This window comes from Xiphophorus couchianus, chromosome 20, assembly GCF_001444195.1.
Source record: "Xiphophorus couchianus chromosome 20, X_couchianus-1.0, whole genome shotgun sequence".
NCBI classification, from domain to species: Eukaryota; Metazoa; Chordata; class Actinopteri; order Cyprinodontiformes; family Poeciliidae; genus Xiphophorus; species Xiphophorus couchianus.
In genome coordinates, this window is record NC_040247.1 from 19,656,930 (window position 1) to 19,681,700 (window position 24,771).

At 37.5% G+C, this 24,771-nt stretch overlaps 1 protein-coding gene across 3 annotated transcripts; it reads left to right on the top strand.

Annotated features, from left to right (window-relative positions):
* Positions 1-315: 315 nt before the first annotated feature.
* inavab (innate immunity activator b) lies at positions 316-23,427 on the top strand. Of its 3 annotated transcripts, none has more exons than XM_028004186.1 (10): positions 316-572; positions 10,447-10,566; positions 14,281-14,414; positions 17,187-17,309; positions 17,399-17,630; positions 17,796-17,849; positions 18,727-19,033; positions 20,063-20,203; positions 20,351-21,053; positions 22,052-23,427. In XM_028004186.1, the coding sequence occupies exons 2-10, from the start codon at positions 10,512-10,514 to the stop codon at positions 22,142-22,144; spliced, it is 1,842 nt and encodes a 613-aa protein (XP_027859987.1). In that variant the 5' UTR covers positions 316-572; positions 10,447-10,511; the 3' UTR covers positions 22,145-23,427. The 3 variants fall into 3 exon arrangements, with proteins under 3 accessions (XP_027859987.1, XP_027859988.1, XP_027859986.1); XM_028004187.1 differs by lacking the exon at positions 316-572 and adding an exon at positions 8,310-8,455 and having other exon boundaries at positions 20,066-20,203; XM_028004185.1 differs by lacking the exon at positions 316-572 and adding an exon at positions 8,311-8,455.
* Positions 23,428-24,771: the final 1,344 nt, after the last annotated feature.

Here is a 24,771-nt window from a genome sequence, read left to right on the forward strand (position 1 = left end):
GGGTGATTAGTTAATTAACTCACAATAACTTACGTTGTGTTTGTTTTTCACACCGTGACTGTAACTAAGTAACAGCATACTTCAGCGTAGAAACAGAAATACTTAAATAGGATGGTTTCTAATTTTTTTATTTTTTTAGAGTATACGTGTTGTATGTATTTTATTTCCTTCTTATTTGTAACCATTTGTTGTACTCAATAATCCCGTTTTTTCTCGTCAAAATAACTCTGCACAAATTAGGCGGTTACCTTGGTGAATGCTGGTTGATTCATGCTCGTTTTCGACCGTACGTGAAGGCAACACTACATTGCTTTACTTTACTGAGCTCGTGGAGTATCTTATTCAACAACGGCTGCGTTTGGGGGACTAAATTTATCTTAATGTTCGGGTTTTGTCATAGTAATTAGAAATTTTAACCTGACACAGAAACTTGGCGGGGTTTTCATCACTTTTGTAGTCGGCGTAAAGAAGAAACTTCCAGGTTAAATCTGGGAGGATGCGAGCAGCCGATGGAGCGCTGACTGTATGGATGTAGCTGGGGCACGATGCTAGCAAGCTAACTGACCGGAGAGGTAAGAGGAGAAAAATCTTCTCTGTCGTTTTGTGTTTTTTTTTATTTCTGTTGTTTGTTAAAGACGCCCATTTAAAACCATAAAGTTTTCCATGAGTGGTGGTTACTTAAAAGAGATGATCGATGTTAGAGGGGTAGTAAACTTTCAGAAACTCCTTCAAAGCTGCGGCCCAACAGCAACTTAATGCTGCTGACTGATTACATGATGTACATTCAGGGTTTCTATGATTATGCTAATACTCTGTGCTTTGAGGGTTATAGCGGGTGCTCAACAAAAACAATTTGATAAGTTGGAAGTTTAAAAACATAATTCCTCTGGTTTGCAGTGTTGTAGATACAGGTGGTGTGCAAAGCTGATAAACATTACAGTTTATCTCCACTGTAAATATATTTAAAAAGATTGTTTTATAGAGAAATACTTTTTAGTGTCTTGTAACATTTAGAATATGAGTATGTCTTGTTTCAATGAAAGGCAAAACTAAGCAGAGCTAAGTCTGTAGTGAAATGTATTTACACTACTTATCCCTTTAGTAAAATGGTTCAAATATACATTTAAAAAGTCACTTTGAAAAGTTTTTTTAGGATACTTGCATCAAGTGATGTGTTTTATGTTGCTGTATGTAGTTGTCAATGTTCGTTTTGAGGTTTATAAACTTTTGAATTTATACCCCATCACATTGTTGCATACTGAAAGTCACGACAGTATATAAACATACATTATGGTGACCAAGTAGTACTCTAGCTTCACCTTCCCACTTGTTGGTATTGGTGTTGACCCAATATCAACACCACATAATGTGACGCTACCCTCTGCGTGCTCAGTCTGCGTTGATGGAAGATTCATTCACCTCTGTATGCTTAATGCTTGAAGCAGCTCCAGCATCAGGACACTGTGTGGGATTAATTCAGCTGCTAGCCACTGGAGCACTTTGGTAAAGAGTCATAGACTTTTGTAAAGAGCATTGAACTTTCATCCACTGGTAGTCAGGCAAACAGGAAGTATAAAGAAACTAGATTAAACTGTGAATTAGTCAGAACATAACATCCCTTTCCTCTGCTGCACTCCTAAATGCTTTCTCTTTGATACAGAAGTTGCAAAGCTTTGCTTGGCTTCGCTTCAGTTGTTTTAATGTCAGGGGAAAAGTCCAGGTTTTATCATAGTTTTTTGTAATTAGTCTCCAGAAACTGAGGGTTGAATTTTTCCTTTAATGTGTAAATGATTCAGTATTCACCAGGTTAAACATTTATTTAAATCTAACCTCATGGGTAGAAAACTAGATACCATAGAGGTAATTATTTATTAAGCAAAGAGAACACCAAAGATATAGAAAAGTTTGACATGTACATATGTATGCCCTTAAAATGCCATATAATAAACCAGATAATTTAAAGAGTTTGAGCTTTATTTTTACTGTGATGGCTTTAACCATCTTACTGTGTACATGAAGTCAAACTACCATGAAAGGGTCCCAGTCGCCACTTCTTTCTGTTTATTTACTCTTGCTCTACTTGTAATTCTGGGCTTCATCTCTTATTTGTCCACAAAGCAGAAGAGGAGAAGTAGAACAGTGTAAAGATAGAGTGGACAGAGAAGTTATAAGCTTGCAACATCCTCTTTGACTAGACAGAAACAAAAAAGGTCAAGGCAGTTAAAACACAAGCTGCTGAGGTTTGAAAATCACGTTTTCAAAAGGTTTAACACAACTTCTTGCAAATTTGTGTCATAAAAATTCAAGTGCATCATATCAAGCATTGTGAATTGCTTGTGGCAGAAATTTGCTATGCAAATAAACCAGACTTCACAACTGTGACAGGCAGTAAAGGGAGATCTCAATCCCAAAAAAGAAATTAGTGAAAGGTAAATTAACACCAAGTTTTATTCGAGTGATCCAAATATTTGCAGCATTGATTCCTGTATGAACGTAGCTGTAGCTTCAGTCAGCGAAAAGCCTTTCCACCCCGCAGCACTCTCATTAGTTAGCTTGTGATTTCTGTGCGATGAAATGTCTCTGCAGTTTATGCATTCCTGAGCTCTGACCTGGGGGCAAGTGGCTTAACCCCCTCAGCTTCACAGTCCTGCCAGTGGGACGGTCATTAAAAACCCACGCTGAGTATCCCCACTCGGTTCAGACTTGCATTCCTCTAGTAGGGTTTCCTCGGCAGCCACAGATACGAGTGTTGCCAAAACACGCATGAGTGATTGATTGGTTTAGAGGTGAATAATTGAGTGTTCACCTTTTGCATCAGGTTAACATAAATTGTCATAGTACCAAGTTTGAGGATATTGAGGGTTTGTGAAGACGTTACAGATGTTTCTGAGACCTAGGAAACATGAAAAATTAATTACTGGTTGAAATAAATTCTGCATGGAAGACAAAATATGTCTTTGTTGTAACAGAAAAACATTTTTTTAAGAGCTTCTGGTCTTTATCACAAGGTTCAAGTCTTCTTTAGGTCATGGTCCTATTTACTAATTTAGTAAATTTCCTAGGCTTGTGATCATCAAGCCTAGAAAATGCTAACAAAAGCCACTGAAGGCATCTGCAGTTATTCAAACATGTTTCAATATGTTTTTAAGCTCCAAATGACCACAAAAACAGCATAATTAAAGCTGACAATTATGACATTTTTGGATTGTCTAAATCTTCTCCAAAATTTTAACCGTTTAATTTCAGATTTACTTTTTTGCCATGCAAATTTGGTATTTATTGCACACCACAACACTGTAAACTGAAGCTTAAAGTATGTGAAGGTATGTTAGGGTTCCTGAAAAGCATGAGAAGAATAAATAAACCAAAGCCCAGTATATGAAATATAGCAAAATTGAACTGGAAATAAATAAAAAATAAGGTTTATTACAGTGTGGAAGTTGTTATAGTTGATGTCATTAATTTCTTCAGCCAGTGATGGCAGGCATCCATCCATCCATCCATCCATCTTCTTCCGCTTATCCGAGGTCGGGTCGCGGGGGTAGCAGCTTCAGAAGGGAGGCCCAGACTTCCCTCTCCCCGGCCACTTCTTCCAGCTCTTCCGGGGGAATCCCGAGGCGTTCCCAGGCCAGCCGAGAGACATAGTCTCTCCAGCGTGTCCTGGGTCTTCCCCGGGGCCTCCTCCCGGTGGGACGTGCCTGGAACACCTCACCAGGGAGGCGTCCAGGAGGCATCCTGACCAGATGCCCAAGCCACCTCAACTGGCTCCTCTCGATGTGAAGGAGCAGCGGCTCTACTCTGAGTCCCTCCCGGATGACTGAGCTTCTCACTCTATCTCTAAGGGAAAGCCCAGCCACCCTACGGAGAAAACCCATTTCGGCCGCTTGTATCCGCGATCTCGTTCTTTCGGTCATGACCCAAAGCTCATGACCATAGATGAGGGTGGGACCTCCATGGGCTGCCACCTTATCGTGGTGGAGGGGTTTGAGTGCCCCAATGATCCTAGGAGCTATGCTGTCTGGGGCTTCATGCCCCTGGTAGGGTCACCCAAGGCAGACAGGTCCTAGGTGAGGGACCAGACAAAGTGCAGCCCGAAGACCCCAATGATGAAGGAAAACCTTGGACTTGGTGTTCCCTCGCCCGGACGCGGGTCACCGGGGCCCCACTCTGGAGCCAGGCCTGGAGGGGGGGCACGATGGCGAGCGTCTGGTGGCCGGGCTTTTACCCATGGAGCCCGGCCGGGCTCAGCCCGAAGAGGAAACATGGGCCCCCCCTCCCATGGGCCCACCACCCGTGGGAGGGGCCAAAGGGGTCGGGTGCACTGTGTGATGGGTGGCGGCCAAGGGAGGGGACCCTGGCGGTCCGATCCTCGGTTGCAGAAACTGGCTCTTGGGACGTGGAATGATGGCAGGCATACATGAGTAAAAATATTATAAGAACTATTTTTCTACAACTCCCATCTTGATCATATGTGAGGTTTGTTGTTTTCATGCTCTAATTTTTGATCAAATTAATTTGCACTTCATAAAATATATATATTTTTAAAAATTCACAATGCCAAACTCCACAATAAACTTAAAATGTCATATTTACTTTGTTTTGAATTCATGTTTTGAATGTTCAATAATTTTTTTTATCTAAGTTTTTAACATTTCTATAGAAACTTTACTAGAAGGACCAAGCTACAACAAAGTTAGTTACATATTTAAAAAAAAAAAAAAAGATTATTTACAGGATGCAGCTGAAGTGAACTGGATGTGATGCAGGGTCATCTGGTGGAGGATTGGGAGAAGGAGACTCTTTTTGGGTAGTGTATAGTTTCATACTTCCAGTCAATTTCATGAAACGTAGAACAAAGACGGAGATTTAGGGCATCTGAGTGAATAAAAGAGAAGATTAAGGCAGGGAAATTTGGAGAGATAAATGAGGAAAATGAGATAAAATGGAGGAAGAGACGAGGGATGAAGAGATTCCCTACTGAGCATATGGGAGGGTGGGGTTGAAGGAATGCAGCTAACAAGTGATGCATGGGTATAAATAAACTGGAGGGTAATTAGAGGTATGGTTAAGGCATATTCCAAAACCGAGTTTACATATATTGCATCAAAAACCTTAAATTACTCATTTCTCCACGTTCACATTCAATAATGTTCACATGTTAAGCCCAAAGCTTTTGCAGTGTGGATTTACACGACACACCTGGGGGGGCTTTAGTTTGTTTTCACATCATCATCGGATTCTCATAAACAAGAAGTTAATTACAGGAGAAAAGCTGAGAAGGAAGGCAGTGGCTCTGAGTGTGATTGTCTGTCACCACATGTAACCATGAACTTAAAAAAGGACTCAAGAGTATTTAAAGAATTTGTTTTGCCAGCTGCTGTGTAGCCGACACAAAGCTGTCTCTCAGGGACTTGTAGTTTATATAAACAACCCACCACATCCAGCAACTGGTTACCTCCACGGCCCTGGTGGAAGTTGTGTTAAAGTAGCGTTTTAGAAAATGTCGCCCACAGACATATTTGTGTTCGTAAAACCCTGACTGTAGTTTCCCATGGCCAGAATAGGTCATTACTCATTACTATGACAGCACTTCCCTCAGTTGGGGTTATCAGACTGTTTGGATTACGGCATGTTTATGCAATATGCTGCTTCTGTTTGGGATGAAAAAGATTATTTTTTCCCTGCTGCCTTCTCTCAACCCAACCCAAGTTGTTCTAAAATAGTCCCTTCCTGTCATCAAGAAGTTTATTTGTATTTTTGTAGTCTTCACCTTTGTTGTAAATCCTGTGAACATACTTACGTTTTTCACAAATATCAGTTTTCAATTGTTTTGTTTTATCAGTATTACTTAAATAAGGAAGTCTTTATTTAATAGGCTGTTTTAACAGAAATGGCAGTTCTGCTTTTGTTTTCCGAACGGAAGCCAGGCAACAAACATGAATCATCCGATAAAGATTTCTGCACGGAAATTACCTTCCTTCAACTTCTCAAGGTTTGGCCTGCCAGAACAATAAGAGGCCCAGTGTTTTTCATGTGTCCAGTTGTGTTCGTGCCGTCAAGGCTGAATGTAATAAATGTTGCTAACCTAAAACTACAACCTCTAAAGCCGCTGCTTCCTGGGTGCCGTGTCATTTGAGATCTGTCTCTCCAATGTCTGGGAATCGCCGGACCTTTTGCTACATGTCTGAGACCCAACATTCCTGGAAAGCCAAAATGAATGTGTAGATTCAGAATGAATTTAAGCCATGCAGGAGCGGAACAGGTGCTGCAAGTCTTCTTAAATCATGTGGACTTCTCGCTGCCATTTGCTTCTCCATGTGTTTCTACATGACAGGCCACAAAACATCCTCTGGATTGTTCTGAAAGCAGGTCGTCAAGTGGGAATGTTTAAGTGGCGACACTCATATCAAGAGTTACGAGTTAATTACAGATTTTTTTAAAGTACTGTTAACAGGGTATTAAAAAAACTTAAATATGTCTAGATTTTTTTATATTGAAATGTATGATTTCTATATTTGTTCATTTGTTGTTTTTTCCATTGACTACAAGTTGTGAAGACAACAGTAAATAAAATGTTGCATTTCCTACAAAACCACAAAATAATTCTGGTTCTGAAACTGGTATATTTTATGTTCAAACTATTAAAATCAAAATGTTCTGCCTACCTCACCTGGAGTAAGTATATTTATATATATTTCTAGTTTGTTGGTAATTGTTAAAGAAGCTTACTTAAACTTAAACCCTTGAATAAAAAACTGACCCACCTAAATTATTTAATTCATCTACATTATTAAACAATTTGAAATATGTTAAACACTGTAAACTCCAAAATGAACCAACCTCAAGACCTTTCAGATTTAGGTTCAAAGTAATTGTTTAATTTTACCAACACGTGGCTTGTGAGTGGAAGAAATAACATTTTGAAGTCGCCAAGTTAGAGTCCCAACTTGAATCTATTGAAGAGGTTACAGATTAGGGTGATGACAAAGAGGCTTTCCAGCTTCAAAGATGTAGCAAGAAGAAATTACCAGAAGAAACAGGCCAAATGTTCGATTGTTGAAACTTCAATAACTATTTTACCACTGATTATTGAGAAGAACATAAATAATTTTATTTTCTGAAATGTCAAAACAAAAGTTTTTTTAATTGATTCTTCTTCTTTCTTCTTGGTTGATTTAAAATTATTGTAAATCTAAAATCACCAGAAGACAAATACTTTTGTGATTAACTGTGTGCTGTAATGTAAATTATGTTTTTATTGAGTTTATTTCATAATTCAAATATGTCTGAAATCTCTTATAAAGGTTTGTGAACTCTTAACTTTGTTTTACTGAAACTTACAGGAATCCTGTATTCCACAACCAGGAGGTGGCAGTAGTCAAAATTACTTTATTGCATGCCTGAATCACTGAAGTTAGAAAACAAGCTAGAATGGTAATTATCAGAAAACCAGTAAAATAGCTTCTAAAGTCATAAAATCTTTTTATAACCATTAATTAAAGCAGTGGTTCCTGAAAAGGGGTTGGGGAGCCCAAATCAGGAACTGTGGAGCTTCTTTTTGGAAATTGAAGTAAACAACATATAAAAGGACCATGATTAAAGCATTTTTATAATATTTTATATTAGAAGAGACAAAAACATGCTTAAAAATTGACAAAGCAAGTTAATGGTATTTGGCGTGGGTTTTATTTTTATTATACTAATGTTTAATTGATGGCAAATTTTAGTATACACAAGCATTACTAGTCAGTCACACGCTACATTGCTATTTGGGGATCGGAAGCTGAAAAGTTTGGGAAGCACTGGATTAAAGAAAGTTTGTCTTTAGTCGTCTCTTAAAGACACTTTTCAATCTTTCTCTGAAATCTGAGCCTATAAACAAGTTGTCACAGGAAACTGTGAGCATTACTGCTAAAGACGGATGACTTGTTAGAATCGTCAAAATAGACTAAGCATGGGTGGGAATATCAAACATTGGTCACAACATATTAAAAATGAGAAAGTATTTCTTGAGCTGCACCATTTGTTTTGCCTTTCTGATGATCAGCTAATAGATTTATTTGCTTGTTACTTTATTTTTAGTTAGTAAACTGCTTGGTTTCATTAGAGCCGTAGCGAATGTGAAGGAAAACAGTTTTGATCAAGTTGCCACTCGTGTGTTATTGTGCTGATAGGAGGGTAATGCTAGGTCTAATTCCTCAGTGTGTTGGTCATTGTTGTTGACACAGTTTCAGACTCTGCCAGTGGAGTTGAGTTACCCGACACCGTGTTTAAAGCGCTCAGCCCTCTGAATGCAGCCACTCCTCTCCAGAAAGCAGCGCGCTCTGTGGGCGAGTCGCTCATTCCTGTCCAGACTCCACACCGCTCACATTTTTCTTAACATTCAAGTCACGGATTCTCAGGAGGATTATTTCACCTCTTTGATTTTGGCTGTTTTTCTTTCATTTCCCACAGAGTAAGTACATGTCTTACTGTTTTTTAGCTGGAAGTGCCTGAGAAACATCTGCTTTCATCTGCTTTCTTATTTATGATAGTGTAATATGGTGTGTTTTAATTTTTTTTAAAAAGGGGTGTACGTCACATAACTGTACCAATATTTGAAAACTATAGAGTTAATGAATATTTATGCTTATATTTTATGCTTCAGAAATATTCTTTTGTCTAGCCATATCAGAAAAATCGTTTCTCAAACACCTTGCGTTCTTCAGACATCACAATACTGAACGTTCAGGGCTTTTCACTGCTTCAGTTGTTTAAGTTTTTGTAAATTACAAGAAGCAACTTCAGTCCTGTTCAAAGCATAATAAATGAATCGATTACCTGTTTATCTCAGCTTGAACCAGACAATGAGAAACGACGAACATCTAATGCTCAGAGGTTAAGACCTCTCAGGTGGTATTTCTCTTCGTATTCTAGAAAAATCAGCTTAGCTGTTTAAGTGATGCAGGTTTAAACTGAGTGCTGAAATATCATTTCATATGGATCTGTGTTTAAATAATTTAACAGGATACTTACAAACTTTTCCAAAAATATCATCTGGATAATTTTCTTCTTTCGACCTTTTGTATATTAGTGATTTCCGTTAATTTCTGCGATGACGGAAGCAGCTTATGTGTGGTTTGATGGTGCAAGATTTTCAAAGTCATGAGATTTGTGGAGGCAGTTTGTCATCTGCTTGTCATGTCCTGAATTAAGAAGGGAGATATATTACTAATATCTGTATGTTCCTCGTGTTATCATGTGCCAGCACCATCGGTATATTAGCTTATCTATCCAAAGGCAGCAGGGAGCCTTCTGGTGTTGGCCGGAGTGACCCTCTCCTGTGTGCTGGAATGCCGTCACCATCACATTCCTTCATTTTTCTGGTTAATAATCAAACCAACAAGCCTCACAGTCGGCCTCTCTTTGACATCAGATGGATTTATGTCTCAGGCCAGTTATTACATGGACTGAGCTAACAATCATCAGAGTGTTAACAAACATGCAGTCACAGGAAACACCTTAGACAGAGCGACATGTGTATGTACTCACCCTCTTGAAGACGCTGACTATACCTGTCTGTGAGGTCAATAAGGCACGTCACACCTGAATCACTGAAGCAACACAAGATTAGGTAATTGGGAAAGAACATTTTGCTCATGTTTGTCTTGGCTGCTCGTCTGTTGTCGAGCAGTTTGATTTATGAAAGAAAACTATTCATCTTTTCAATTTTGTGAATATTTGCAGTGTTGTGTCAACTCTCTCTATTGTCTCTCTATCAGATAATTAGGCTTCTGTTGGCAAAATATGCTTCAGAAATTTCTTGCAGCCCGTTGACGGTATGATAACTTTGAATAAAACAACTTGAGTTTATGGAATGCACTGTATTAACACAAAAATCTAAATAAGTTTACATCATGCATTTTTTTATTATACCAAACATAAAATATAGAGCTAAATTTAGGAGTGGTTTTCTTTTAAATGCAAACCAGCACTATGACGTTGATATTAGCTGGTCAGTAACCAGCCAGCAGTCATGTAACAGACATGCCAATTGCAGAGTGGTGAATGCTTCTCCTTGGTTTCCACACCATGACCATTGTGTATTCTCAATCAGAAATATTTGCAAACAGCCAAATTTGTCCTTGTTGAGTGAGAGAAAAATGTGTTGGGGGCTGTGTTGCTACATAAAGCCAGTGAAATCTTCAGTCCCTCCCGCACTTTAAGGGATTGTATGAAGGGAAACTTTTGTAAGTTTGCGACTACTGCTGTTTGCAACTGTGCTACTAACTACTGTGACCTGGAGTATTTCTAATAATTTTTATACTTATAAAAATCAGTTTCCATTTGTCAGCAATAATTACCAATTTGACCATGATTTTTATACTAAAGACTCCACAAACTACCCTTCCTTTTTGTGTTTATTTTAAAGTTTAATGTAACATTGGCTGGTGTTGTACTTCACAGGGCATGGTGTGGCTCTTATCGTTTGCTTCAATCGAAAACCAGTAACAAGTAGTCGATCAGCTGACATGGAAGTCACTGGAGAAATCAGCGACACGGACAGCGGCATTATTCTTCATTCAGGTAGAAAATAGTTTATGTTGAATTGATGAAAATGTTGTTCTTAAGTATTGATGTCATGTCATTAATGACATGAATTTCTGTTTCTGGTTGGAAAACCAAAAAGAACGTCTCCCAAGAGTAAAATTCCTTCTGCAGATTCAATATGGCTACTGCAAGAACGCTTTGTCGAGATTCTTGTAGTGAACTGTTTGCACATCTTATATCACATTAAACACACCTGTATTTTTTTTTCACCAAACCAGTTCTATTCATAAACTGGAACTAGTTTAGCGCCAGTTCCAGTTTATGAACTGGCGTTAAACTAGTGTTCCCACCAATACAAGCTCTTGTTCTGGTCCTTAACTGTTTTTTTCTTTATTATTATTATTATTATTGTTGTTATTATCAGCTGCAAAAAAGACAGTAAAACAGAGCTCTTCGAAATTAATGGAAAGTCTTAAATCTCTGCAATAACATGGGCTCACTGTCTCTTATCTTCCTGCTATTTAATTTGATATTACCAGCAACACCCACAGCCGTCCATGGATGTAATTTCCAAATCGGTTCTTAAACGCTGGTTGTCTTTTGGCTTTGCTTCAAACATTGCCTTTTGCTTCTTTTTCCAGCACTTCTGGTGTCAAACGGACCAGAGACCCTCTGATTGTGATTCTAATGTGTTCACAAATATGGCTTGTTGTTTTAGCCTGGTAAACATCTAATGAATCCCAGCAGCTATCCGTCTTACTAATACGACAAGCCTGACAGTAGTGAGACGTCAATCCCATATCCAAGCTCTGACTTCCAAGACGAAGCTAATGCAGCATTAGAGCTCTACAAAAACATGAGACAAGCTGCTGAACTGCTTTTTAATTTAGGAGGCTCATATAAGGAAGGCCGAACTTTTAAGTGATTTGAAATGCAAAAACTAGTGCTGAGACATTAAAAAAGTGTTAAAATTCACATTAAGCTCAGGAAAACCTTGTTTGTTACAATTGTTATACATGACAAATGCGTTGTACCTACCTTCAGCAGGTCGTGCAAAGAAGACATACCAGATGAGTGAAGCAATGCTTTTTATGATGACAGCTCTGTACTAGCAGTAAGAGGCCTGTATCATTAATCATAGTTTAATGTATTTGGTTGAGATAACACAGGCTGTCCAACCATGTTTTCTCCTCAAGCTCATTATTTGTCCAGGCCAGGCCGTCAGCTGGGCCTCAACATGACTGGGCCTTCCTCTGAATTCAAAAACATTATACTGGATATGGTGGGGGTTTTCTCATTTACAGTCTAAATCAAATGAGTTTGAATTAGTAAGACAGACAGTTAAAGTGAAGTATAAATGGTCAATTTTGTGAATGAAAAAAGTTGTTTGGTATACTCAGAGAGCCATTTCAAAACTGACTAGGAGCACCAGGTTAGCTTCTGTCCTGACTCTTGATTTAGATTAAATGACCATACTGATTTAGCATTTCTCTTTTTCTGACTAGATGATCCACACAGAAGTACCTGCTGCTTATTTTACCTTCGAAGCAATAATAGGATTTGTGGTTTTCCATAAAAGCTAATAAAGATGAAAGCCTGTGTTAAAATTGACAAAGTGCCTGTGCAGACAAGCCCTCTATATTTAAATGTAACTACATAACCTGCAGATTTGCTCATTGTGAAACTTTTGGTTCCTGGATCTAACAAACTGACTCAAATTACATCACTTAAGGCAATCTCAGTCAGTGCTGTATTTGATTTTATTACACACACTTCTTTATTTAGGTAATATTGACATGTTGCAGCAAGCTGCAAAAAAGCATTTTGTTATTTATGTCCATTTTGTATTTCTATTTATTATGGTGTGCTTGTGAGCAGAATTTGATGTTTGATAAAGACTGATTTCATCGTGGATAAACAAAGCTTTTCTTTTACCATTTTAAACTTGTTGACATGGATGCATTCATAATTTAAAGATGTATTTAGACCTCTTATTATCAAATTGATTATCTTTGGTTTATAAGCACTTACAAACATATAACTCTTATGCATCCTTTGACTCTAGGAAGGTTAAGTTGCTGTCTGATTTTACAAGTCTTGTTTATTCTTCAACATTTCAAACTTCTGTTTTAAACATTTTTTTGCAATACAAGTCTCACTGAATATGTGCTTAAATGGATTTGAGTTTAATTTGTTTACTTTTTTTGTAAAGCAAATGAGTTTAAATTTGGTTAAACTCAAACGTAAAGTCAAAAATGTATCTTTGACGTTGGTTTATATTTCTTGACAGATCTTATCATTAATCTTTCGCTCTCAATCTCTTGGACTTCTAACCCAATACTAATGGTTCTGAATGGAAAATATAAAATTAGATATGCAGAAATTGTTAAACCAGCACACAAATGTGAATATTTGTTGTAATTCCCTTGTCATGAATACATTCTTTTCACACCAGTAACACATTCTTCCTGTTCCATAGAGCCTCGGTGGATTGATTGCACACAGCCCACACAGATGACACTGTTACCAGCAGCCGATAAAATCCATATTCAAAGCTTATTGAATCAATAAATATTAACTAAATTACAGTCCTCATAAATAAGTCAGTCAGCATTTCTTATCTGAACTTGCATGAAACTTAAACTTGCTCTCTGTCTTATCTCTCTGCACCCACCGCTGTCTACTGATAAGTTGTCCTCTCTGACATTCCCCGTGCTTTAATTGAGCCACGTGGTTTCTGCTTTGCACAATGAAAACGTGTCAGTCCACATTGAAAAGTGGATTGTGTCTGGAAATGGGGGGAATCTTTAGCCTATTGTTGTGCTGTCACGTTCTCTTCCTGTTGCACCTCAGATGTTTGTCAGTACCTGCAGGGATTCTTTCGAGTAATCTCTGAAAGTATGCAGCACTCAATGCATTGTGGCTAATAGCCCCTCCCAGCCTGAGACTAATCTTCATGTATTCAGTCGCCATGGCTACAGACGGCACCAGTCACACTCTAACATTGTCTGTGATTAGAAAGATTCTGATACTGATTGTGCAGTTTCGGTGTCACTAATGAGGAATGCACCAAGAGTTTATTCTTCACCTAAAGAGTTATGTCTTCTCCAAACTGCTGTGTTGGCTAATCACCAAATGAACAAAAGGCTTTCCACTCAAAATGTTTATTGATTCACTATCTTGTTTTTATACCAGATTTGCTCAGACAACAGAAAAAAATGATTTCCAAACATGACGTCAATTAAAAATATAAATAAATGTATTCATATAAATTAATCAGAGAAGTCCAGTTTCACACTAACACTTTAATAATTCTTGAACTGTTCCTTTACTTATTAAATAGCTTTGTTTAAACAATGGATGCTTTTCATGTTTTGTGCGCATGGAGCAGGCGTTCAGTTTGCACACTGACTTGTCATGATAATGCAATGCAGTTCAGCAACAATTAAAATGATGCTTGAAACAACATGTCTGTGACCAGGAGTCAACACATCAACGCTCACAAAATGTTCTCTGTACTGGGGTTACAAACTCATTAACACCAACAATAAGTTTAATAAAGTTTTTCTGATGTTTTAGTTTGAATTCCTGTTTTGTTTTGATTTTACTGAGTTATTTATTAATTACGTTCTACCCCCCCGTGAGCTTTATTATTAACTACTCACTCCGTAATGAACTTTAGGACAGTCACAATCACGATTGTTGATCTCAAACTCAGTCGTGTTTTGTTTCTCTTGTTGCATGGCACAGGCTCCGACAGTCCAACTACGCATGCAAAAGATGTGACCACACACACGCGGGCCATGAAGCTGAAACACCAGGCGCTCCAAGACCGGCTGGAGATTTGCATACTGGAGCTGAAGAAGCTCTGCATCCGAGAGGCTGTGAGTCACAATCTCAGACGAACTCTTTAAGAACAAACGTTCAAGATTGATTTTGTTTGAAATGATATGCAATGTTTTTGTTTGACAAAACTAAAGATATTACATTTAATTTAAGTGACCCAATCCGCAGTCAGCGTGTTGATGATTCATTGCCTGCTTAGGAAGGCTTAGATTGGTGGGGCAGTTTTGTGCCTCTGACTCATTTTACTGCTTGTTAACCATAGTTGGTTTCACAAAAGCTCCAAGGAGATCTTATGTGGAAACACAAATTTTCACAATGTTGCTTCAGACATGTGACAAAGATTCTCCATTTTTCTGTCTTGTAAAATATCTTGAATATCATAAAAAAGATTTTTTTCCCCCCCTACAATTTCAGGTCAGAAGTGGTTGTAGTTAGTATTTTTATATTCAGTGAGATACCTGTTTGTTTCTACAAAGGTTTGCTTACTTTTTTCAAATAAGACTTGACAATAGCACAGAAGTTAAAGCATGGTAAACTGGACTTTAAAGAGAAAATCTGACTTTCTGTTTCCCTGTAATTGGCCCTGGGAAGTTTCCTTTTAGAGGGATATATTGGTCCAACCCCGAGCAGGGAACTGAAAGCTGCGCATTTCTAGCTGCTTATGGGTCCTCAGCCGCCCCGGAGTGACTCTTAATATAATAAATTAGAAGTTAGATGTACTTTCTTAATAAAGAGGCAATGCAAAGATTATTTATCATTGTTTTTAAATTAATATCTGCATAGAATTTACACAGACTGGTCAAATTGAAGGTATTTTTCTTTCTGTTTTGGAATCACGTCACCAATTAGTTTTATTTTTCCTTAGTTTTCCACAAAATTGGAGCACTAATTAGGAAAGTGTTTGTTCTTTTTTTGTACAAATTTGATGTTTATTTCTTTGTTCTAAAACCTGTCAATGGAAATAACCATAAACTAAACTATTTGTATACAGCAGTTATTTTTTTAACAATAAACTAGACAAGGGTCATGTATACTTTGGTCTTTTAGACTTTTTTAGAGCATTTTATTCTCTATTAGCAAGGGCAAAAGCCACAGTTTGGCTTGTAAAGGGTGCTGACACTCCTAGCACCATTTGCGGTCATATAAAATGTTCACACCATGTCATACGCATGGTGTGACCCTCGTTTTTGTTTGTTTCAACCTTGAAAACACTTCTCCAGCAAACAATCTGTCTTTGCAAAGTGGAAGAAAGAAAAACAACTGTAAATATTTTTTTATTGAATTGCCCAAACATTCTCCAGAAGACGAGTTATTAGTATATTTTATCTTTTCCTTTTTGGTGTGAAAATGTTTCTAGCTTATAAGGTTTTAGAGTTATTGCAGATCTTTGATTAAGAAAAATGTTGAAACATATTATCCTGAAATTTAATCCCTGGCCTATCATCCTCATCTGTCCTGACAGTAAGACATTTTTTTTTTTTTCCTTCTTGGAAGAAAAAGTTCCCGTAGCTCAGCAGACAGAAAGTGCAAAGCTGTTTCTCTAAGATAAAGCAGATTGAGATCAGACTGCTTTCATCTCCACTCTGCTGGCAAATAACATAAACACTTAAAGTACTACAAGCAGATAATGGCGTTCACTAATTTTTCAAGAGCTTAATACACATGGAGGCTAAAATGGAAAAAAATAAAGGAAAATACTGGTTAAGGTTTTAAAGATTAGCATCTTCTCTGCTTCATTTTTGTCATTCATAGCAGCATCCATCGTCTCTTGGGGTCATAAGAGTCAAACTCTGGTTCAAGCCTGTATGGTTGAACTCTTTCAACTCAGGTGTTTCTCAAATGTTTTGGGATATTAGTCAAAATCTCTCAGAAGTTGTTCATCTCATACAAAGTTTTGTAATGCTCGCTGAGCGTCGTGGTTATTGTGCGTCACCAACCCAGGGACATGAAGCAGAATCAGCAGTTAAATATATTTAATGTCATTTTTTGTTGGAAATCCATAGATAACATCTTTAAAGAGATGAGAGGAAACGGTAAAGCTTTGCATTTCTGTAGAATTGAATCTAGTTCGAGGTTGTTGTTTTTTCCACACACATTTAACTTCCTCTTTCCTTGTCTATGCGCCAGCTGAGTGAAGGGTTCAATAAAAACTGGCATGTAATTTCCAAGCTGGACATATTGGGAAACAGTTGTAGTTTTCACACGCACAGGTGCTCAAAGGTGGAATCCCAAAATGGGTCGCTGTTTCCCGTTGACACTTGGGCTGGGCAGTCCTGTTGGGACATGCTTACATGAACTAATGGGAGTCACACCTCCCTCTCTCACATCTTGGTGACAAAGAATAAGGACATTCATAAACCACAATAAATGGGGTTGTGTAAGAATGATGTCTCTGAAACAATTAACTTCCCTAAAATGTATTTATTGTTTTATCTGCGTCTTGCTGGATATGCAAACCGATTCTGTCAGAAAGTGAAATTTAAAAGTATGCAGTTGTGAAACAAAATCCCCTGCTTGGTTGCATGCAGAATTGTGCAACCAAGTCTTTGAATCTGTCTGTCTGAACATGTTGGAAAGGATCTGATACAGATTTTTGTGTATTGTTTCATAACCGCCGTGGAGGATGTTGGATAAACCCCTTCAAAAGAGTGCAACAGAAACTAAACACGGGATTTAACGGCTGTGATTTTGAACAAACTGTTGTGATTAACTGTCTAATAAATCCTCTGTCTGTCCTATAAAATGAAAATTTCAGTGTTATTAAGATATTAATGAGCATTCTAATGATTTTTTTTATTATTATTGTGTAGGAGCTGACAGGTCAGCTGCCAAAGGATTACCCTCTGCTACCAGGAGAGAAGCCTCCACAGATTCGCAGACGCATCGGCGCTGCTTTTAAACTGGATGAGCAAAACATTCCTCAGGGATCAGAGGTACCTGGTGCATTTTCAGATGGCAGAGTCTAAGATTTATGGTTTTACATGACGCAGAAACCCAACATTTCTGGTTGTTTAATCTCCAGAGTTCAGAACTGAGTCTGGTGGATGCCGATTTGGCTCTTCAGATGAAGATTTACGAAGCTGCCCGCAAGCTCTGTGAGGAAGATCACCTGAGCAAGTCTGTCAGGAAGAGTCGGATACTGCACAGCAAAACTGAAGAAAAGAAACTTAAGAAGCTTCAAGAAAAGGCCTTTCAGCTGCGGCTGGAGCGTGGCCGATCATCGCCACTCCCTGGTCTTAATGTTACACAACAAGGTGAGAAACTCATGACCACAAAAAGCCACAGACTGACAGTTCGATGACAAATCCCTTTATGACTTTCAAAAGTCCCTCTGATTTTGAAAGTGATAAAACTTCAGACTTGGTTAGATTCAGTTGTTTTAATATGAATGTATATTCTTTGTTTCCTTTTTCTATCAGATCTTGGCACATCTGATGACAGCTCTTTATCTGATTCTGCGGTGCAAGATGAAGGTAAGAATTAACCTGTCCCGATTTGTACAAATGGAAAAGTTTAGTTTCATTTTTCCAGTGGGAGCAAAAAGCTTGGATGTTAGCGCTTGAGTTATTAGCAATAAAACATACACTGATGTAAATAAAAAACAAAAAACATTTGCACTCTTACAAATTTTCTTCTGTTTTTTACTTTTTTTGTTGCACCTAAATGTTTCAGATTATGATCTCAAAGACAAAACCAGCAAGTACAAAAAACTATTATTTGCTGTTAAAATTAACCTGCTCTTCAAAGAAAAGTAATTGTACTCTAAAACTAATAACTGGCTTTGCATAATGATAACTGGCAACATTTCTGATAAATGACAATGAGTCTCTTCCATCTCAGTGGAGGAATTTTGGGCCCAGTTTCCTTTTTATAGACACTACTAGCTAGATGTTTTCATGCAGGATTTTGTGATGGAGAAAAGATTTCATGGTTTTATCATTTATGGTAAATTTTTCAACTCCTGAATCAGTGAGACCTCCCGGACCATCACACTCTCTCCACCACCATCTTCCAAAACATTCGATTTATGTGTCCAGTCCACTGATTATTTTCCCAAAGCACTCTGGTACCATTGTGGGGGTTTTTTGTTTTGTTTTGGGGTTTTTTTTGTTGTTTCTTTTTTTCCTGTGGAGGACAAGTTGTTTTGATTAATCTTCTCCCTCAAATAAAATCATAATTTTAAACCTGCTTTTCTAATTATTCAGGTTATCTTTGTCATTGAAAGACTCGGTTTCTATTTTGTGAACCACTCCTTCCCTGGTTGCATTTCATAGAAGACGCTCCAAAATAATCTTTGCTCAGCAGTCATTTATACTAAATACTTTACCATAATTATTTATTTGTTCCCAGAAGTTACAAGCCAGACCTCGCAGCCATCCTCTGGTCTTCCTTATCCAGTGGAAACGGATTCGCCCCGGCCGCTCACCATGTCCTCACATTCCTGCGTCAACAGCTCCTACATGTCTTCATCAGCGGCTCCTCGGTCGCCGCTGTCTAACCCCTGTCAGTCTCCCTGCCCCAGCATCGACTCCAAGTTGAGTTTTAGCTCCAGCCCTGCATACGACCCCCCTCCCATCCAGCACTCCCCATGGTCGGAGTCCAGTCTTGACCAGCCGTACCAGAAGAGCAAGAAGTCGCGTTCCTCCAGCACAAAGAGGTGAGCCAGACCAGACAATGGTCCTGCTTTTTTAAGTCTAGGTTAAGTGAGCCATTTTGCCTCTCATAAGAAGGTTGAAAATCAAGTTTTATTTCTGATTATAAATCATTTGTAATATTACACCTACCGTATTACCTATTGATTGATATTGATGCTTGGTTAAAGCAAAAGTTTCTGTTTAAAAGCTAATTCCCTTTACTACATGCTCTGATTTACGCTGCTTTGTAGAAGAAGTCAAGCTATTGGAAAGTGCGACACTGCCATCTGTAGGTGCAAAAAGCCAACACACACAGAAAGAGGCACAACATTATGACCAGTGAAACAGGAAATAAACAGTACATACGTCTTGATTGTGGAATCCACAAGTGTGTGTACAAATTATAGTAGGCAGCAAAAAGTGAGTTAAGCACTAGAAAATTAAACAGACGTTTGAGGCAAGTTTGTAAAGCTCTAAAAGTGGATGCTATGTAAAAGCGCATCACATTGTAAAAAAATGTTTAGGCTTCATTATCCTAACAATTTCTGGAGCTGATCAAAACTTTTAAGCTTTAGAAATGAAAACAAAAGTAATGTATTTCAATAAAATAGTTTTCTGAGGGAATCCCTTTTGTTTCCCAAAGGTGTGTATTGTTTTTAATTTCTTGTTTTTAATGTTTGTGGTTACAGTACTATTACAGTTGGTTATTGCTTTATTTTGAGCCACATAAAGGAAAATAAATGCAAATTATAGGTAAAAAAGAACAAAGAAAATATATATACTTCCACACAGAAATATATACAGTAATATCCATACAGTAAGAACATTGTTTGACTCATCAGTTTATGTTTTATGTAATAATACTGTATTTAGACATACAAAGAATACATTTAGCTCAAAAAGGAGTGGAAAAAAGACAACAGTTCTTATTGAGCCTCCAACAAACTTGCTTTGAATCCATATGGAGACATTAAGAACAGAATCATCCTCCAACCACAAGCCCTGTAGTGTTCATCCCAATATTAACAGGAAAATCTGTACTTTGTGTTCAGCAGTCCAGCCAAATCTGAATTGTTGCCACCGTTGGAGGCTTGCTTACCTCAACAACTGTCCCATATGAGACTGGGCCGCACCCAGTCCAGCAGCACCCCCTCCACCCCAGAGATGCGTGTGCACAGACAGCTCTCCCTCAGGTAGGCACATCACAGACATACCTCCATTACTGCATGTTTAAAGTTCCTCTTGGGGCGAGAACATTAATATATTTTATATTTTGGTGTATTTTCATTGTTTTTGCCATATGCACTCTGAATCAGAGCTGTTTCCGTGTTTTTCCCCAGGGTGTCCAATCCTGAATCGTCATTTTATAAGGAGCGTGGCCGTACCAGAGGTCCCAGGCGACGTCTGACAGAATACCAGATAATGTTACCAGAAGCTCATTCTCCTACGATGAGCTACAGCAGCTGTGCTAGCTCTGAAGACAGCAACTCTGAACGCTCCTTCTCTATTCACAGCAACTCCCCATGTCAGGAGTTCCCCTCTCATCCACGCAGACAGTATCAGGCTACACCCCCTCTCTGCAGCCCAGAAGGCAGCTATGGTCCTCAAGGTCTCGCTCCCACCACCTTTCATCGCAACCCCAGGTCTCTAATGAGTCCTGTGGTTCAGAGACCGTATTACGATGAAGAAATGGTCTACCCCGCTGACATGGACCTGACTCGGCTCCGTATCCCGCAACAAATGGCTTGCTCCCCCAACACATATGAATATTATTACAGAAAAGCTGCTATTCCGCACCAGAGAGTACAGAGGCCTGTGCCTCCTGATATCAGACTCACCCCCCCAGCACAGATGGACAACATGCACTACAGCTTCCACGGTCTCCCACGTCAGGTGGTGAATGAGCAGCTGAAGTCCTGGCACCGCCGCAGTCAGTTCAAACCGCCACGGTCTCGCTCTCTGGACAGACAGGGAGCAGTCAGGCTGAAAAACATGTCAACTCGAGAATCAACCAGCTTCCAGAATCAGAAACACCACGACCAAGTAAGAAAACCCAATTGTGATTGTGTTTTTTCACAGCAGTAGTATTCTACTTTAAGATAAAAATGCAGCGACCTGCAAGAGTATTCAACTGTTTTTCAAATTTTTGCCAGATCATAGTCACAAAATTGAATGTGCTTTATAGAGATGCACTGATCTGATATTATCTGTATTGATCCTGATATTGAAAAAGATTTTAGATCAGCTATCGGTGAAAATGTACCTGATCCATAACGGCAGATCTATTCAGTCTAATTCTATGATTTGAGCTCTGAGCGACGTGATGCTTTTTAAAATTTATTTTACATTGTGTTTAGAATTTCTAATTGCACTTTCTAAACCATTTTAAAAAAAGATTGTTAGTTTATTTTTTAAATGTTTGACCAAAGTTTGTTTTTGTCAGTTTCTTTATTGGCTGTTATATTCCTGCACTGGGGAAATGAAAGTTGATTTTACATGTTTGGCCAAGCTTGTGAAGCTATTTGATGTATTTAAGTTTGCTCTACTAGTGCAGAGTATTAAATAAATTTGCAAATCAGTACACTGTTAAATGTTTAATAAAAGAAACGTTTTAAGCCAATTCAGCAGTTTTTCTGTATCGGATCGGTATCGGCCGATACTAAATATACTCAGATATCGGTGTCAGTAATGAAAGAAGTGGATCGGCGCATCCCTAGTATTTTATTGGGGTTTTATGTGATAAATCAGGACATAAATGTAAAGTACAAGGGAAAAAAATAAAATACAGCTTTCTTTTTACTAGTAAAAATGAAAATGTGGCATTCATGTGTGAGCCTATTTTGTAGCGAATAATCCCTTCCACCTTTACCTCCCAGTTTTTAATGTAATTAGTTTTTTTATAGATTGAAGTTTATGATGAAAAAAGCTTATTATACTTGGAAACAGAGAGGTCTTCCACTGAGCAGAAAATATTCTGCTAATGCACTGTTGCCTGTCATTATCAGAACCTTAAAAATACATTTAATCTTTTCTCTTTAAAGGTTATCCAAAGAGGAGCCATGCAGAAAGCTGAAGAAGAAGCTCCAGAGCACTGGATGATCGACAATGGCTCTCACTACATGAGTCAAGTGTGAAGATCAGAGATTAATTCACCGACTGCAGTTTTACATGTTGAACCACAATACAATGGTCTGAATATCAATAGTATTGTCCGAAGGTATTTTTACCATTCTGTTTACTCACTTTATTTCATTTGCGCACATAAAATGAGGATAAAGATTGGAACGTCTTGCCAACAGAAATCAGCAGAAGGTCAACATTTCCTCAGCAGAATTGAATTTGCTGCAGATGTTTAGATTTGATTTAACATTTTTAAATACATTTTGCCATGTTAAGGGAATGGAGTCTTGCTGCTGCTGCTCTTGTTCAGTCTGAAATGCTTGTGTCATAAAACCTAAATCTTTAATATGTGGAAAAGTCATACATTGTTAAGTAGGTGTATAAAGACAAAAAACTAACAATAATTGTTTGCTGGACATAAAGTTTCATTTAAAAAGTAACTTTATGTCCTTAAAGCTGAAGCATGAATTATGAAATTCAGGTACCGAGCTTTAGGTACTAAACTTTTTTTAGTTGGTAACATCGCAGGTTTCTGTGAGGATGTACAAAGAAAAGTTGTCTTTTTTCTAGTAGATGTGAAATAATGTCATCCTTTTCAACCTGTTTTAGGGTAATGATCCACTATGTAATAATAATAAAGATTAAAAGCATATTTTTATGAAATAATCCCAGTTAATGAGCTTGGGCTGCCTGTAGTCAGTGTCCTGAGATTAAAATCTTTGTTGTGTGTGTATGTGTGTTATATATATATATATATATATATATGTATTTTAGGCTTCACTGGCTAACTTGAATAACTAACCCACTGAGTTAAAATAGTCAAAACAAGGTACTAACCTAAACATGTGACGACTAAAGCAGCAAAATAACAGAAGCAAAGTCGAAACTGAATCTCTTGGCAGCTATTAAGAGGTCAAACTGAAATTCATATCCTTAAAGCTTTAACTCTACCTTGGGTTGGTTTTATTTTTGTTTTCATTTTAATTTCTTTTTTTTTTAAGCACCACCAGTGGTTGATTAACAATGTAATTTGCACCCTAAAAACCACACAAAGCCAAACTTGAACTCAAAGCAGACATGGACCAGAGTTTGTAGAACAAATCTATTTTATTGCTGTTTTTTATATATATATTTTAAATAGAGCACAATCATTTTACCTTGTGTGCCTCTTGTTTTTTTACTGCCTTTTACCTATTTATCTGTGTTTGCAGTTAGTATTTGGTAAATGTGTTGCTGTTTAACAAAACCTGTGATTTTGGTTTTACTGTGGAAGTAAAAAAGTATTGTTTGAACACAACTTGGCTTCATTTATTTGTGCATTTAATCTTACATGACTTTAGAGCTGTTTCAGAAAGACTGATATGAATTGTAAAATGGTTTGCAAATAATACCGGTATAAATAATAGATTTCAAGATGCCTGAGATTCATTCATTAGATCAGAATGTATATCTAATTGTTCTATGAGAGTGTAATAACCATTAAGCTGATTATTTACACGTGTTGACAGGTAGAGATTACACCCAAGTTATATTTCCATATAAAGAATTATTTCCATATTGACTCTGTCGTTAATGTACGTGCTACATAAAGAAACTAAATGTATATCATGCTATTTTAATTCAATTACCAGTTGTTTTACTCCCAAGTTTAAGTGAGGCAGTAACTTTGTGTCCTACCTTTTGACTTTTTTTTTTTTACTTGAAAATCTACCACTTCTGTCACATTCATAAAACATGTACAAAGATTTAGAATAAATTGTTTAATCTTACATTACAAAAGGTAGAAAAAAGCTTTAATTTGACTAGATTTTATGAAAAAGTAGTTTTTCTGTTTTGTTTTTATAGATTTTAAAATTCACTGCACAATTATTAGACTTCTGAAACACTTAATACTTTTTCCACATTTTCTTAATGGAAAATTGGTGTGTATTAATTGAGTACAATTAATAAGGATGTAACAAAATGTGGAACAAGTGAAACACTGTGCAGGTGCTCCACCATATTTCACAGTGAGCATGGTGCTTTCGCTCATATTCATACTTCATTTATATAATTGTTACTTTTTTAAAGTCTGTTGGTTTTGAAAAAATGTTTATACTTACTGTGACAGACAAAAAAATATTAATTTGGTTATTTAAATTCACCTGCTTGTTTCTGCTGGGTTGAGGTAATAACATTTTGGAGGGGTCACGTGTTAAATCTCATAGAAAAATTGTGGACAGATTTACAGATTAGTAAATCTGTGTGATTTACTAATCACAGTAAATTTCAAGGAGGCCTTCCACCTTCAAAAACCTGGAGCTCGGTCTTCAGAGATAACTCTTAAATACTAGCAGAAACATGCAAAAAGAAGGATTGTATTACTATCATTTCAGTATAAAAAATCATCCATTGGTTATTGTAAAATGTAAACCATTTATAACACGCTGTTTTTAATAAAATGTGAATTTTAAAAAAAAAATCAAACATGTTATCATGAAAGCTGACAATCCTTCTACATTATTTTAATATCTTTGAGAGACGCCTACCTCATTTACTATCAGAATCAAGCCTCTTGGTTGAATGCAAGTAATTTCAAACCTAAATCTGTCAGTGGTATGAATAGTTTTGGTCATGTGCATGCAGACACATTCCGCTTCGC